This window comes from Myotis nattereri (genome assembly GCF_964212035.1).
Source record: "Myotis nattereri genome assembly, chromosome: 2".
Lineage (NCBI taxonomy): Eukaryota > Metazoa > Chordata > Mammalia > Chiroptera > Vespertilionidae > Myotis > Myotis nattereri.
This window is the reverse complement of record NC_138076.1, coordinates 19,783,395-19,800,461: the sequence shown is the minus strand read 5'-3', so window position 1 is coordinate 19,800,461 and position 17,067 is coordinate 19,783,395. Positions and strand designations below refer to the sequence as shown.

At 48.1% G+C, this 17,067-nt stretch overlaps 1 protein-coding gene across 4 annotated transcripts; it reads left to right on the top strand.

Moving 5' to 3' along the window:
- The first annotated feature begins 9,066 nt into the window (after window positions 1-9,066).
- DUSP26 (dual specificity phosphatase 26) lies at window positions 9,067-16,363 on the top strand. 4 transcript variants are annotated; one of them, XM_081082919.1, is made up of 4 exons: window positions 9,067-9,428; window positions 11,816-12,110; window positions 13,931-14,145; window positions 15,500-16,363. In XM_081082919.1, exons 2-4 carry the CDS (start codon window positions 11,890-11,892, stop codon window positions 15,697-15,699), a joined length of 636 nt encoding a protein of 211 aa, XP_080939045.1. In that variant the 5' UTR covers window positions 9,067-9,428; window positions 11,816-11,889; the 3' UTR covers window positions 15,700-16,363. The 4 variants fall into 4 exon arrangements, with proteins under 4 accessions (XP_080939045.1, XP_080939047.1, XP_080939046.1 ...); XM_081082921.1 differs by having other exon boundaries at window positions 9,315-9,428; window positions 14,000-14,145; XM_081082920.1 differs by lacking the exon at window positions 9,067-9,428 and adding an exon at window positions 9,648-9,922 and having other exon boundaries at window positions 14,000-14,145.
- The last annotated feature ends 704 nt before the right edge of the window (window positions 16,364-17,067 follow it).

Sequence of the window (17,067 nt, the reverse complement as noted above, 5' to 3'; positions counted from 1 at the left end):
GGTTTTGCTGCTTTCTGGGCCTGGAGCTGAAAGACAACTCAGGCCTAGATGTTATCCCTGGGGATTAATGCTTAAGGGAGTGGTGGTGCAAGGGCTTGTATGGGAGTAGCATGAGGACACTCTCTGGCCCCTTGTTCCTCCTCTAAGGGAGTGTACTGCATGACCAGCAATATGTCAGGGGAGGAAAGGCCAGGGGAGGGTCCAAGCCACATGACCAGCAATGTGCTAGGGGAGGAAAGGTTGCCCTTGGGACAAGGTCCTTGCTTTCCCAGTTTCACCCTGGTGGCCTTCCATACCTGGTCTACAGTCCTTGTCTGAACTTGTCTGTCTAACTGCCTCCCACAGACTCACTGAGAAGTAAAAGTCACAGTGACAGAAGTGAGACAAGGCGGGGCTGCTTTTAGCTCACTATAAAGTCAGAGAAAAGCGGGCCTTGGAGACAGGTTCAGGGGTTAGCCCAGGACCAGCTGCCACTGGCCATTGCTCCCCTGGTTGCAAGTCTCATAGGGACTCTTAGAGTTTAGGAGATGAACTCCTGAGAGGGAAGAAAGGCATGGGTGTGCTGGGGGCTGGGAGGTGGGAGGGCCTGTGTCCTTTATTTATTCCTGCTTCCCTGTGCCCTGAAGTTCCCTCAGTAGACAAGCCTTCTGTTCCATCATTGGGAAGAAGTCCTAGATGCCAGCTGAACTTGGAGGAAATGACTCATTGTGAATAGCTGAGTTTTCTAGATAGGGAAAAGCTAGCTTTCTTATCACCAATGTCCACTCCTTCCTCTTCCCTTCAACCCTCGTCCTCTCCTCTGCCCCCCTCAGTGGCTTTCAAACCATCTGGGATAGTCTATATATTACTGGTTTTAAATATGAGCTACAGAGCATCCTCTCTATACACACACACACACACACACACACACACACACGGCTACTATTGCCCTGGGGCAAGTTCCCTAGCAAAACATACTACAGAAGTTACAGAGAACCGGTTGAGGAGAGGTGGAGGAAAATTAGGTCCATGTTTTCAAGAGCACATGGGAGGCACCAAGGTTTCACTAACCTCCTTCAACAGTTCATCCAGCACAATATATTGCAAAGTTTCTTGTCTTCCTAGGAAGAAAAGAGCTGAATTTACCCTGTGTGTGACAACACAAAAATATCAAGATAAACCTTATAGCTAATATTGATTTAGTGCTCACCAGGTGCCAGACACTGTTCTAATTGCTTCACATATATAAATTCCTTCATCAATATAAACTCATTTATTCAACAATTTTACAATGCTCCAAAACAGCCATGCCCAAGGGGCTATTGAAGTATTTGGGGGATACTTGTCTCTACATGTTTTAGTACATGGATTTTTCCCTTTTCCTATACCTCCCATTGCTATTAAGTTGCTAAATATCACCACTCTCAAATTTTATTTGCTTCCTTTAATTTCCTTCAGGTTTAGAAGGATAAACCAATCATGTTGGAATAATATCCAGAGAAAGTTGAATATGCTTTGATAAGGGTATATAAGGAAAATATATTTACAATGTGCATGTGGTACCCAGATAGAAATAGAGTCAATATATTTATTTCATTCATTTTAGGTACCAGAACCTTTATGTTTAATGTTTTATGTTGAAATAATTTCAAATTTACAGAAAGTTGCAAGAATAGTCCAAGAAAATTACCCTCCACCAACCTCTCACTAACTGCAGCTGGAAGTATCCCAGTGAGGTCATAGATATAATTTCTCATTTAATCTGTCATACATTTAATCTCCTAATCATTCCTCCTCCTAATGATAATTAAGATTTGATAAATTAATTTTTTGTTACCTATATTGAGCCTGGAATCAGAAATATAGAAAAGCCCTCTCTGACTAGGTGGTTCAGTTGGATAGGCCATCCCATGCTCCAAAATGTTGTCCATTCAATTCGCAGTCAGGGCACTACCTAGGTTTCGGGTTCCACTCCTGGTTGAGGCATGTACGGGAGGCAACCAACTGATATCTCCCCACACTGGGGATCAAGCCCACACTTGAACTGTGGAATTGAGCTGTGACCACTGAGCCATGCTGGCTGGGCTGTAGACAACACTTTCTTTCACGCATCCCAGCACTGGACTAAACTGAACTGAAGGCTCCAAACTGAAAGATCCACCTTGAACCAGATTTCAAAACCTCCATTAATCTGACCTCCCCCTTCCCCTTGAGAGCCCCTGTCAGACTCTGTCCAACAGCATTCTCCCTTATTACAGTTAAGCAATAAATCAAACCTCAACTTATCTACAGGTTGTTCTGGTGATATTTATAACCTGGCAGCTGAGTAGTGAAGGCTCCATGGAGATCTAGTTGAGACCAAGGTGTTCCTTCCACCAAAGTCCCAGACCCTGGACTTGGAAACAGCACATCCCTGGAGCCTCCTGCTAGACGGCGTGCTGACGGTGATGGTGGGGTAGTAGGTCTCACATTGGGTACAACTCTGAGTATATATATATATATATATATATATATATAATTTTTATTGATTTCAGAGAGGAAGGGAGAGAGAGAGACAGAAACATCAGTGATGAGAGAGAATCATTGATTGGCTGCCTCCTATATGCCCCACACTGGGGCTTGAGCCCACAACCCAGGCATATGCCCTGACTGGAATTGAACCCGGGACCCTTCAGTCCGCAGCCCAACACTCTATCCACTGAGCCAAACCAGCCATGGCTGAGTTCTTTTTTTTTTTTTTGAGCATCCAAAATGCTCAGTTTATTTTGTCTCCTGAGAGTAAGAAACCATTTTAAGGAATCCTTTGGTCATGTGATTTAATATTAAAAAACTTTTCTTTTGGTGGAAATCTACTTTGTTACTTACAACACTAGTATTTGTCTCTGTCATTATTTTTGTCTGCATCTTTTACAGGAAACCTCACAGAGAAAGGATGGCATAAGCCCCCAAGTACATTCATTTATCAAACAAGCCCTGGAGACATAGCTGTTTGTAATCTGTGGACAAACTTTGTCTTGAATCACTCACCAAGCCCTTTTGAGAACTTTCCTGAGTCTTATCTTGTTTTGCACATGAGAGTCTAGTTCTGGAAGAGATTTCCTCTCCAAACCTTCTCTGCTTTACTGGCTCTGTAGACCTTGCTGGGGTTTATAACTGGATGGCAGAGCTGTTGGGTTGTCACCCAAAATATAAGGTACAAATGCAACATCATAGACCTACTGCCCCCAGACTCTGATGGGCTTGTCTGGGTCTAAAACTAAGTCTGCACTCCCTCTGGGACGGGTTTCTGCTACTTTCATGTATATATGCTATAACTCAAATTTGAATACTTATCTTTTAAAATGACATAACATCAAAAAAGATCATTTAGAATTATAATGGCTACTCTGGAACGTTTGATGTAAACAATATTGATTATTTAAGAGGCACATTAGAACTTAAAGAATCAAACTCCACTTTTTTATTGGTATGAAAGAAATTCAGATACCAAATTGCTTTCTTTCTTTTTTTGGAAGGGGTTTAGAACTTGCTTATTTATTTTTTAAAAAAATAAATTAAAATACATCTCCTAAGGAAGCGAAATTGCATTCTTAAGAGATTCCTAGGCCAAGGCAAAAAGAAAATGTGAACAACTTAAAATAATTTTTTTTCAATCTCTAGAAATCATAACTCCAAACTTCACAGCCTTTATCCTGCAATTCTTCTTCCCAAAATCTGTTCTTCAACTTTCCTCTGTCTCTTCCTCTGATCTGGTCTCCTTCCCTCCTGGCTGGCCAGAAACCCTCAAAGCTCAATTACCCCTTGAAATTAAACTTCTCTTTGAACAAGGAAATGTTCTTTTGGTTGATTTTAAGCTTTTGTCTTGCTCTAAGAGCCATTGTCCAAAACCTTAGAAAGCTTACACAGGATAGACAAATTTGCCTAGGGGAAAAAAACATTACTTGATATCAGGTGTTTAAAAGCCTGGAGAATTCTACCCTATCTCTCAAGTGATGAGGCATTTGTTTTACTGGCCTTGTTATTAGTCTGTTACTAAAGAGCTTTGCAAAGTCCTGCCACACTCAGCTACTTCACTGTCCATGTCACCCAACATTCAGGAGAGATGGAGAGAAAAAAAGGGAATTCTAAGACTAAAGTTAGCAAAATTATTGAAGACTCTCAAACTTCCATGGCCTCAAGTATTGCCATTGGCTTTATGATGATGAGATAACTACTTCTGGTTCATGATATTATCCCGGTAGTGGTACAGAATAGGAGCTGGCTTAGACCTGACATTCATCTCTGATAGGGACTAGGTACTCTTTTAGGGGAAGAATGTTGTGCGTACATCTCTGCAGACCTCTCTGGAATCTTTAATGTTACTAAAACGATCTAAGAAGCAAGTAAAAAAATCAGAAAATTAGGTAATTTGTCTAATGACACCAAATCGGATTTGGAAGGAATCTTCACCTCAGTGATCTGACCTATTGTCTTTTTTAAGTATATTTTTATTAATTTCAGAGAGGAAGGGAGAGGGGGAGAGAGAGAGAAACATCAATGAAAAGAGAAAATCATTGATTGGCTGCTTCCTACATGCCCCCCACTAGGGATAGAGCCCACAACCCAGGCATGTGCCCTTGGCTGGAATTGAACCAGGACCTTCAGTCTACAGGCTGATGCTCTACCACTGAGCCAAACCAGCAAGGGCTGACCTATTGTCTTGATTTATGTGGGCCCTCTCGGCTGTCAGTGAGAAGAGAACGGCAAACTCTGAACACGATCCTTTTCTTAGTATGTTTGTCTATGTTGCAATGCTGCAGGTGGGTGGTCTCCAGAGTCCTAAATGCTAAAGAACAACAGCTGTCCCTTCAAATAATTCAACAAATAATTATCACACCAAAAGAGCAGGAATATCTGATTTTGTGGAAGTTGAAGCAAACACCTTCAGTATCTTGAAGGCTGAACCAACCATTCCCAGAAACTTGATACAGGATGTGATGTCTCAAATACAGTGGGGCCTTGACTTACGAGTTTAATTCTTCAGAGACGGAGCTCGATAAGGAGCTCGTTAACTCAAATTACTCTATCAACTCAATGCAAAAAATCTGCCGAGAGACAGCTGGTATCTCAAAAAACTCGGTAGTCGGGACACTCGTAAGTCAAGGCCCCACTGTAGTTGCGAAGATCACACTGATCACACACCCAGACACTAAGGGCTTATCTTCAGGCCTGGATGAAAAAGGGCCACAAGAGAGGTTGAAAACAGTTTGCTGTCTTCATTAGCATGGCTTTACTATTCCATTGTCCTCATTAGCATAATTTTGCTACCCCAGGAGACTCTCCTCCAAAAGATAAAAGTTGCAAATAACTTTATAGTTCATCCTAGGAACTTATCAAAAGACCCAGCAACTCAGGAAAGCATCAGTGTAAGAGTTTATATTCCAAGATGCTTTAGACACCTCACTTTGCTGTCACAAATCCTAAACTCTTATATTATGATAATTACCCAATTCCAATCAAGTCCTTGCATTGAAAGACCCACCTTAAACCAGACTTCAAAATCACAATAATTCAGGCTCTGCGGTTTTTTTCTCTGAGATGCTATGTGTCGAGTTAGCATTCTCCCTTCCTCTAATGAGCAATAAACTCAATGTTGTGTTATCAAGAGGTTACTTGGGTAGTATTTGGGAAGCCAGCAATCTACAAGGACAAAGAGGAAATAATAAAGACAATAAAGAAAAAAGGCAGATTACAATAAAATAATGGCAAGAACACTGAAAACAAAACAAAACACTTCTCATCAACAAAAATAAATGCTGGAAGACAATGAGCTAATATCTTTGATGCACCGAGGAAACATCATTGGGAACCTACATTTCTAAAGTCAGGCAAAAATATCATTTCCAAGACAGGGAAAATTGGAAACTTTTAGACATGCAAGCACTTGGAAATTTCATACCAATAGTCCCTTACAAAAAGAACTACTAAATAAATGAACTTGAAAGGAAAGAACAGGGTAAAGAATCAAGAGTATGCAAAAAAAAAAAATTGTTAAAATGTACTGATATGTCTAAATAAATATTGAGTGTTTTTAAAAACTTAAAATATCAATTATTTTTGTGTGTTTTCAAAAACCAGCTGGCACTCCAGTTAAAGATAGCATATTTTTTAAAAGCATGCAATTCTGCTTCCTCCTGCAACCCCACAAAAATGACAGTCGAAAGATTTTTTTAAAAAACATTAAACCTACCAGAATGAAAGGATAGGAAATATTTCAGTAGCAACAAAATGTTGACAAATGTTGACGATCAATCTGATTTGTTCCACAGAGCACCCAGAAGGCCAGGGAACTGGCAACAGTAGGTATCTCTGGAAGTGTGAAGATGAGCTGCAAACATAGACTTGATTGGAAGTCTGTTTGCATGAAACTCCACAGACCTCCTGTCACTGCACCTGCTCCTTCCCTCCCCAGCATAAGCTCCAAGGCTCATTCTCTGAAGAAGTAAAACAGAGAGTCTCTTGATTGAGGGGATAGCAAGCATATTTGAACATGGTGGTAACCTACTAAAAACGGAGGATGCCCACGGAACAGGGCTTCCAAAGGTAAAGGGAATTCCCAGCATGAAGGTAAGAGAACAATCCAGGGTAACAGCTCTGCATTAGTCTAGAGACCCACCAGTCCAGATGGGAATCAGGCGGAAGGCTCCCCAAAAGATTTATGGGAAAAATTATACTGAGAAGCCCAGCCAGTGTGGCTCAGTGGTTGAATGTCAACCTATGAGCCAGGAGGTCATAGTTCGATTCCAGGTCAGGGCACATGCCCAGGTTTGCAGGCTTGATCCCCAGTGTGGGGTGTGCAGGAGGCAGATGATCAATGATTCTCTCTCATCATTGATGTTTCTATCTCTCCCTCTCCTTTCTGTTCTGAAATCAATAAAAAATTTAAAAACTGTTAATAATAATCTAAAAAAAAAAAAGAAACCTGTGAATTTTGTGTATCTAATAATAGAGCCTGTTATCCCAAACAAAAATTTACCGAATTAGATGGAGAATTTAACAAGCCCACAAACATGTGAAAGATTTTAATTCCTCTCTCAAAAGCTGGTAAAACAAGACCAAAAATTAAGAATTTAGAATATTTTAAAGCCTTATATAGAAGAGAAATAAAGATAGAAATTTGAATCCCAAAACAGAGATTGAATATTCTCTTCAAGCATGTGTGAGGCATTTCCTAAAATTGGCCGCATTAGAAGCCACTAGGGAAATCTGAACCAATTTTATAGAGCTGACGTTTATAATTACTTCATACTGATTGTAGAAAATTTGAGAAATGTAGACAGTTTAAAGCACAAGATAAAAACCATATGCAGTCCCACTCTGACCAGAGTTTACCTCTTTTAATATTTGACATATTTCCTTAAGTCTTTTTCAAAATGTGTATTTATATGCTTTTTCTTTCCTTTTTTAAAAATAAGGAAAGATTTTAGTATAGTCCTTTGTATCCTGTTTTATTTGCAAATAATAATTTTGGCTTATTTCTCATCTAGGTACACTCGCTCTAGAATTCATTTTCATTACAAAGTCAGGCTAATGGGAAGAATATCTGCTACCTGCCACAATGTGTGGTTCTAGGAAGAAAATTAATCATCACCATGGTAAGATGTGTTCACCCCCAGGTACATCTGGGAGAAAGTGGCCACTGAATGCATTGTGGAGAAGGAAGGTATTATCCAGGCTTAAAGCAAAAACCAGATTCTCACTCGAAGCAAAGGGCCCACTTGCCTTCCTCCCCAAACAAGAGGGGGGCGGGGATCCCCATTAACACCAGCCCAGCACCTGAGAAGACAGCACCCAAAACACTAGCAGGAACCTAGGGAGCCGAAGTGCTAAATAGGGGCCAAGAAAGAAGATACTAAAGAAGGACAGGGACTCGGGGCACGCAGATATAGAATAAGTCAGCATCTCTACTGGGCGCCTCAAAGGGCACTGTGTCTTTCTCTGTGTCCTTCCCTCACTACACTTCCATCACCAAATAAAGTCACATCTGTTGGGCCTCTGCTACTTGATCCTTTAGGTGAAAGAGCTGAGGAAAGACTGGCCTCGGGGTACTCTGGGCCTGTGGGTACTTTGGGGTACTCTTTCTGCACCCCTTTTCCTCGGGGAGTGGGGGAGGATTAGAAAGCAGCAGGGGCCGGAACCGGTTTGGCTCAGTGGATAGAGCGTCGGCCTGCGGACTGAAAGGTCCCAGGTTCGATTCCGGTCAAGGGCATGTACCTGGGTTGCGGGCACATCCCCAGTAGGAGATGTGCAGGAGGCAGCTGATCGATGTTTCTCTCTCATCGATGTTTCTAACTCTCTATCTCTCTCCCTTCCTCTCTGTAAAAAATCAATAAAATATATTTAAAAAAAAAAAAAAAAGAAAGCAGCAGGGGCACCCCTAGGGAACTGCATCTCCCCCCTCCAGCACTCACTCTGGGTCCTGCCACTGGGGTCATGTCCTCTAGGAGGAGGGAAATTAAGTCCCTGCTGGAATCTCTTCTTTAGCACAGAATTACCTGCGGATCCTGTCACTTTGGCCAGTATCTTCTCTGACCCAGAGATCAAGCCTGATCTGCCAGCCCTGCTGCCAATGTCGTCAGTCCAGATTTCAGCTGCAGCGGATGCCGTTTTCTCATCGGAAACCAGGTTCCGCCTGACCTTATCCACGTCCTGCCTTCCTCCGGCCAGACAGTTCTCCCTGGTCCGCTTGGCTCTGAGCAGCCTCACCTGGTAGCCATCATTACCGTCCCACCTCCAGCATCGCACGTGCTAGGCCTGGGGAAAGGCAGCAAGGTCTTCCTTAAAGTGTCTCCCTTCTCAGAGCTGGTATATGCGGAATCGATGGACACAGACAACAGTGAGATGAAAGCCTGGAGTGCGCTGGGAAGGGGGGGGGGGGAGGCCTGGGGGGAGAAGGGGACATCTCCACAATGAAGGTTAAGCATATGTAAACAGGAAAACAGTCTCGGAGCTGACAGGTGCTTACAGCAGAGGAGGGAGGGAAGGTAAGAAGTTGACATCACTAAGAGGCAGCACCGGTGGGGCCTCAGCAGGGAGCTCGCTCCTAGCTGAGCTGGGGAAGGGCCGCTGGGAAACCGCTGCGCCTCCCCCTGTGCTGCGCTGCGGCCCCGGCCCCGGCGCAGGAGGCTTGAGAAAGCCACCAAGGACTTGAACTTGGGAGCCAGACGGCCAGGATTTGCAGCTCAGCTCTGGCCCTGACTGGGTGTGACCTGGGCAAATTCCTAAGCCTCTCCGAGCCTCCGCCTCAGCCTCCTCCTCCCTAGAATGGGGGCAGTCAGGCGACTTACCCGCTAGACCTGGGGGAGCATACAAGGAGCTGGGATTTGTGAAGCCCGTGGCGGGTAGAGCACACGGATGAGTCCCTGCCTGTGATGTATGGGCGGCGTGTTCTCAGAATGAGGAAGGTACAGGTGAGTGTCTACGCGATTAATGAAGGCTGCCCGGGCAGGAGCGCAGGAGCGTGTGTGTGTAAGCCACCATCTGGGCCGACTTGCATAATGTCATCTTTAAGCAAAATGCCTTGTAATTGGCGCAGCTCCGAAAACACACATGCACACGGGCGAGCAGGCATGCGGGGCGGAGCTGCTCGCTGCGTGGCGTGGTCCGGGTGGGTCTGTAAACACGAGCGCGCGGGGTGGGGTGCGGGCGGGGTGGGGTGCGGGCCAGCCCGCGCTGCGTGTCCCCCTCCGACCGCTGGGCGTGCGACTGCGTCCCTGTGTGTCACCAGCGCACACTGGTGTGAGCCTGCTTCGACGCGCGGGCCATGGCTTAAAAATAGCTGCTCCTCGCTCCAGCGGTCGTGCCGAGGCGGCCGAGGCGACGGCAACAGCAGGAGAGTCATGGCCCAGGGGCCGCGGGCGCCTGCGATCGGCCTCCGGGACTGAGACCCCCGCGGCTCAGAGAGGTAGAAGGGCGCCTGCAAGGGGGGTGGGGTGGGGGTCGCCTTCCCAGTGAGGCTGTGGGGGAGCGAATGGGCGGGAGAGGGGGCCTGGGAGCCGCGCCGGCTGCGCCCTCCCGGGCTCCCTCCCGCACCCTCCGCGCCAGGCTGTCTGGGCTGCAAGGGCTGGGCGACAGCCATGAACCTGTTACAACAGCCAGCGGGAGTTGGGGGGATGGGGAGATGGGGGAGGGCGCAGACGGGGCCCCTGGAAGCCTGCAGATGGGATTGCAGAGTGCAGAGGGGTGTACCTGGGACGGGATGGGGCTTCTCCGTCCCCCACCCCCCAGGAGAAAGGGAGTCCCCCGGAGGGAATTCTTGTTACCCCGCAGCATCCCACAGGCAGCAGGGTCTGCTTCCCGGGCGGGTTTGGAGTAAAGGCATGGGCTCCTTCGGCCTGAGGAGACAGGTAGATGGTGGTGGCGGCGGCGGAGGCTATAGGGCTGTGTTTCTGTGCTCTGACTCAGACACTGGAAAAATGTCTCCCTGCACACCCCAAATCCAGTCGCCCCTCACCACTCCTTATCCTAATACCCCCGCTTCTTCCGCCCTGTAAGTGCGTGGTCTCTGCTGGCCCAGGGGAAAGATGAGAGCGTGTGGGATGGGGACACAGCGAGTGGGCAGGAAGGGCAGAGGTGGCCTGTGCTGCTGGACCTCCTGCTGAAGGCTCTGGGGCTGAAGACAGGAAGAGGGTGGGAGAGGGAGCCTTCACACCCACCTTCCTGCCTTTTCAGACACACACACACACACACATGCACACACACACGCAGGGCCGCTGTGGGAAAGGAGGGGAAGGGAGGGATCCTGCCACAGCCCCTGCTCTGCCTGAAGCTCCCAAGTCTCCAAGGCTGGCCTTGCCCAGCGTTGCAGCTCAGCCTATGGTCCCCCTTTCAAAGGGCCAGCTGTCCAGAGCGAGTCAGAGGCAGGGCCTACGAGCCCTGGGAGGTCATTCCAGCCTCAGAGCCCCAGGGCCCAGCAGGATCTCTCATTCTTCCCTTTCCTCCCCCTTTTCCAGTCTCCCACCCTCACCCCCTCCCGCCCCCCCCCCCCCACACACACACACATATACACACACACTCTAGTCCTGCTTCGGCTCAGAAATTCTCACATTAGAGATGAGGTTTAATCTTGGATGCTGATCAAAGGAGGGTGGTTTGATTGTTGTGCACGTAGATTGGCGTCTTCTCCCATGGCTCATGCATTCAGCAGGTATTCTTCAAACTTACACTCCCCTTTATTGCTATTCCCACTCACCCCATGCCCCCAGCATACACTTCCCATCGCAGGCTTATCTCTGAGTCAGTGGTCAGTCAGGCTTATTTCTGAGTCATGGGGTAAAGCAGCCCATCTCTGGGCACGGGAGGAGAGGGAGGCTTGACATATGTCAGGGCCCCAGCTGCTGCTGTCTTCCTGCTGATTCTCCCTGGATGGAGAGAGCCACCCTCACCTCCCATCCCAGCCTCTCTGGCTGTAGCTCCAGGCAGATGAACCCGGATTCAGGCTGGCAAGAGCTCCAGCGTGGGCACTGCCACCCAAACACCAGATGTGTGTGTGTGTGTGTATGTGGGGGCAGTGGGGGTGGGGCGCTGGAGCAGAAACGGGCAGCTGGGCAGCTCCTTCTCCCTGTAAACAAGGACATGTGACTCTCCCACCTCCTTGTGTGGCTGAACCAAAAGAGCAGAGAGATCGGCGGGCGGCGCTGCCGCAGCTGAAGGAAAAGAAAACCCCGGAGCCCTGCCAGGACCGGACTTCCCTCCCCTCCCTGGAGAATCCGCTCCCCAGGGCCCAGCCCTGTTGGCAGGAAGGAAAGCAGCTGCTCGGGACTCACTCAGGTGTGTTTCCCATCCCTTCCTCTTCCAGCAACAGCTACCTGGAGACTGAGCCGGCACCACTGCAGCCTCCCGGGCAGCGCTGCGGTTTCTGCCACCTCTAAGATGTGCCCTGGGAACTGGCTCTGGGCCTCCATGACTTTCATGGCCCGCTTCTCCCGGAGTAGCTCCAGGTCTCCTGTCCGCACCAGAGGGGCCTTGGAGGAGATGCCCGCTGTTCAACATCCCTTCCTCAATGTCTTCGAGTTAGAGAGGCTTCTCTACACAGGCAAGACGGCCTGTAACCACGCCGACGAGGTCTGGCCAGGCCTCTACCTCGGAGACCAGTATGTACCCAGCAAACCGGGGCCAGGGCCGTGTGTGTGTGTGTGTGTGTGTGTGTGTGTGTGTGTGTGTGTGAAGAAAGGGTGCAGACAGGCAGTGAGTTACATTGTGGGTTCCAGGTTGAGGTTTAAGGGGTCGGAATGTATGGACATGGAGTGGAGGCTACAGGGTTCGGGGGTGGGCAGGATTATTGATCTACCCAACTCTGGTCAGAAAGACTGTCATTTATTTAGCAAAATTTTTATTTTAGTTTGTTTGTTTTTGTTTTTAATGCTTATTCTAGTAGTGAGGATATTTTTTCCATTGATTTTTTTAAAAAATATATTTTTATTGATTTCAGAGAAGAAAGTTAGAGATGAAGGGAGAAGGATAGAGAAATAGAAACATCAATGATGAAAGAGAATCATTGATTGGTTGCTTCCTGCACGCCCCACACTGGGGATGGAGCTCACAACCTGAGCATGTGCTCTGACCGGGAATCGAACCATGACTTCCTGGTTCATAGGTCGATGCTCAACCACTGAGCCATGCCGGCTGGGCTCCATTGATTTTTTTAGAGAAAGTGGAAGGAAGGGACAAGGGGGAGAGAGAGAGAAACATCAATGTGAGAGAGGCACATGGATTGGTTGCCTCCCACACATGCCACAACCCAAGAGTAGGGATTGGACCTACACAACACAGATAGTGCACTTGACCGGAATCGAACCTGTGACCCTCCGGTGCACAGGCCAATGCTCTACCCCTAAGCCATGCCGGCCAGGGTGCAAGATTTATTATTGGAGGCTCTGTACTGGATATAACAGAACACTTATCTACCTTCCATCTATTATGCTGCAATGTGGGGCTGTGGAGGGAAGAGCATCAGAGGAAAAGCAGTCCGCTCCTCTCTCCAGGGCTCTATAGTATACAAGGAGTTTTTCACATGCATTTTCTCTCTTAATCTTCACAACAGCCTTGTGAGGTAGGTACCACTATCCCCAGATTACAGATGAGGAAACTGAAGCTCAGAGACACTGTGACTGGCCCAAGGTCACACAGGTCGTAAGTAGCAGAGCCAGGACTTGGAGGTTTAAGTTCAGTGCTCTTTCTACTTGAGGAGTTTGCACTGGACGGGGCATCTGCCCTAAGATAATGGCCATGTTGCCTGAGAGGCGTCTGCCACAAAGCGGAGCGGTATGGGCCATATGAACACCTAAAGGTGACGTCATAACGCCGGGTAAATGTGAGCATGAAATAATTGGCAAGAGAAGATTCTGGTTGTCAAAGAGAAATTAAAGTAACAGGGGAGCCAGGTGTGGGAGAAAGGGTCAGAGTCATATCATCTCAAGGTTAGGGGGGGATGTTAAAAGGGAGCTGGTCCAAACTGATGTCCCATCTGATGTCCCAGTCCCCTCTGTTGCATCCATGCCCACACATTGACCTCCTCTCTTGCTTCAATACCCCAGTGGCAGGAGAATTACTCTCTCCCAGGGTCTTCACACCTTCCCTCAGCGAGATTCCACTGTTAGTATGGACTTCTTGCCTGGAGTTCAGATCCAGTAAAACCTACCTCCAGATCAAGTAAAATCCCCCATGCTCAAAGCTCTCCTCAATGTTTTATGATGGCTATTGTTTACCCACCCCCTAGTCTCTTCTTCTCCAGGCAAAACCTCCCCCGGGCAAGACTCCAGGTCATTGCTTATCTTGGTTCCTCCCTCCTGGGCCATCAGTAAGCAGAGTAGAGGCCTCGGGCCAATGACATTAGCTCCACAGTACACAGACAAGGGACTCTCGCCCCACAGCCTGGCTTCCCCACCCTTCCTCTAACCTCTACTCAATGCAGGGACATAGCTAACAACCACCGTGAGCTGCGGCGCCTGGGCATCACCCATGTCCTCAACGCCTCACACAGCAGGTGGCGAGGCACACACGAGGCCTACGAGGGGCTGGGCATCCGCTACCTGGGTGTCGAGGCCCATGACTCGCCAGCCTTTGACATGAGCATCCACTTCCAGACAGCTGCCGACTTCATCCACCGGGCGCTGAGCCTGCCTGGAGGTAGGAGGGAGAGCAGGGTGGGAAGGGACCTACGTTGAGTTGGGGGAAAGCCCGAGGGTCCTGGTGTGGGGAGAGAAAGAGTTTAATGACATGGCAAAATTCCCAGGATATGCTATTAGGGAAAACATGCTGTCAGCCATTTAAGAAAAGAATATATGGTTGCCCTCGCTGGCTTGGCTCAGTGGATAGTGTCTGCCTGTGGACGGAAGGGTCCCAGGTTGGATTCCAGCCAAGGGCACACCCCCGGGTTGCGGGCTCGATCCCCAGTAAGGAGCATGCAGGAGGCAGCTGATCAATGATTCTCATCATTGATGTTTCTACCTCTCTCTCCCTCTCCCTTTCTGAAATCAATAAAATATTTTTTAAAAAAATAAAATAAAAACACATGGTCTTTGCTTCAGCAGCACATATACTAAAATTGGAAGATACAGAGAAGATTAGCATGGCCCTTGGGCAAGGATGACATGCAAAGTTGTGAAGAGTTCCATATTTGAAATAATAATAATAAAATAAAAAATACTTGAAATAATGTAAAGACATAAAAATGGAGAAGGAATGAATCCAAAATGTTCAGAGAGTGGCACCTGGGTGGTAAGATTATAGGTGATATATTTCCATCTTTTGTTCCTTTATATATTTCTCAATTTTCCAATTATTTCTACTTTGAGCATGTCTTGCTTGAGTGATCAGAATAAAAAGTGTATGTAAATAAAAATATATTAAACACCCCCCACAAAAATAAATGGTTGATAGAAACAGCAAGATGGAAGGTGGGGGAGACGGAGGAGTGGCCACGTCAGACTCAGGGTGTGTCCCATGATGAGCTCAGCAAATATCAGCTGAGGCCCGCTCTGCACAGAGCTCGGGTTTGCATTATTTATGAGAGTCTCTCCCTTGAGCCCCCTCTGGGTTTATGGATGCTGACCTGCTGCCTGTTCTCCATATCATCTGGTCTAGAGAATTCGCTGGGGAATCTGCATTCTTTTTTAAAATATGTTTTTATTGATTTCAGAAAGAGGAAGGGCGAGGGAGAGGGAGAGAGACATCAATGATGAGAGAGAATCATTGATCAGCTGCCTTCTGCATGCCTCCCACTGGGGATTGAGCCCAAAACCCGGGCATGTGCCCTGACTGGGAATCGAACCATGACCTTCTGGTTCATAGGTTGATGCTTAACCACTGGGCCTCACTGGCCAGGCAGGATCTGCATTCTTACCACCCCTCATCTGCAGATCATCCTGTCTCCATGCACCTCTGTCACATCTTCCTCCTCTCTCTCTGCAGAGCCCTCTCCCTAGCCCCCTCCAACCCACCGCAAACAGTGCCACAGCCGCCTCTGTGTCTCTCCTCACAGGGAAGATCCTGGTGCACTGTGCCGTGGGAGTGAGCCGATCCGCCACGCTGGTGCTGGCCTACCTCATGCTGTACCACCACCTCACCCTCGTGGAGGCCATCAAGAAAGTCAAGGACCACCGAGGCATCATCCCCAACCGGGGCTTCTTGAGACAGCTCCTGGCCCTGGACCGCAGGCTGCGGCAGGGTCTGGAGGCCTGAGGGGTGGGGAAGGGAGTTCAGGCCAGGCACGTGGGTCCCTGGCTCCCAGCTGGAGAGAGGAGACCCAGTGACAGGTATGGGGAGGCCCAGGGGACCCATCCTCTCCTATAGGCAGGAGAGAGAGAGGGCTGGAGCGTGGTCCCACCATTGCTGTGTGTCTAGATGGGATGGGGAGTGAGGGTCGGGGTGTGATGGACACCCAGGAGGGAGCTGACCAGGGAAGGAAGCAGTTAGGCTGTTGGCAGAAGTCAGTCCTGGGATTCAGACCCCGTTGGATTCCACACAGGGAGCCCCCGGTGTGACTCAGAGCCCCTTCCCCTCTTTGTGCCCAGGTGTTCCCCTTTCTCCATTGTCAAAACAAAAGGGTCCTCTCTGGCCTGCGCTGGTGCAGGGAATCTGAATGTGATGGCGGAGGGCCTCGTGGAGATGGTAGTGTGGAGACAGCCGGTGAAGAGGTGGCATGAAAAACTGTGAAGCCCGAGGGAAAAACCCACAGACTTGTTACTCTAAGCGCAGGAAGAGGAGGTGTGGGAGGGTTGGCACTGTGCCCACGGGTGCTGACTGTGGCCCAGAACCACAGAGGTGCATGACTGGGAGCCTTTAGATGATCGCTCGCTTACTGTGTCCAGGTGTCTGGAGGAAAAATAAAGATGGTGGACCAGAAGAGAGCCTCCTGAAGTCATTGACAGCTTGTTTGAGTTCTGTGCCTCTCCCCTGAGAACCCAGTCTTGCTGGGGCAGCAACAGTTCTTGACTCCCTCATATTGGTCACAAGACACCCCCCCCCCACCTCCCCCGCTAGCTTTAAGCCTCCACCCCCAGTTCTTAGGGGAGGTTTCTCCCAAGTCCAATTTCACACTTCTGCTTAGTGAAATTTTGAACTGTTATTTCCAGCTGTGTCCACACAGGGGCAGCAGAGGACCAAAAACTTCAGGTTTGCGACCATTTTTACATAGCCGCTCACACACACCCCCTTCATCTCCACGTTTAGAATACTCTGTTCACAAGCTCGAGTGTGTAGGAAATATAACTTTATTCTCAGAAGTCAACCTGATTTCTATAGCAGGTCCCCACTATGATAGGATAGCAGGATATGATCTTAAACCAATCCCAGCCTAAATCCTTCCTTCAGATTTTTTGTTTTCCTGTTGCCAAGGAACAGGAGGAGAGGGGGGAGGAGACGTGATGTAATTGCTTCCTCTTCTCATCTTTCTAGGTTTGCCTAAGAGAAGTTAGAACTTAATTCTAACTTCTAGCAGAAGTTAGTAGTGCAGCTACTGAAGTACATTTGACTGGACAACCAGAGAGAAAAGTATGGTCTCTCTGTTATCCCAAGGGCCAAACTGCCAGCTACCACCTCCCTCCTTTT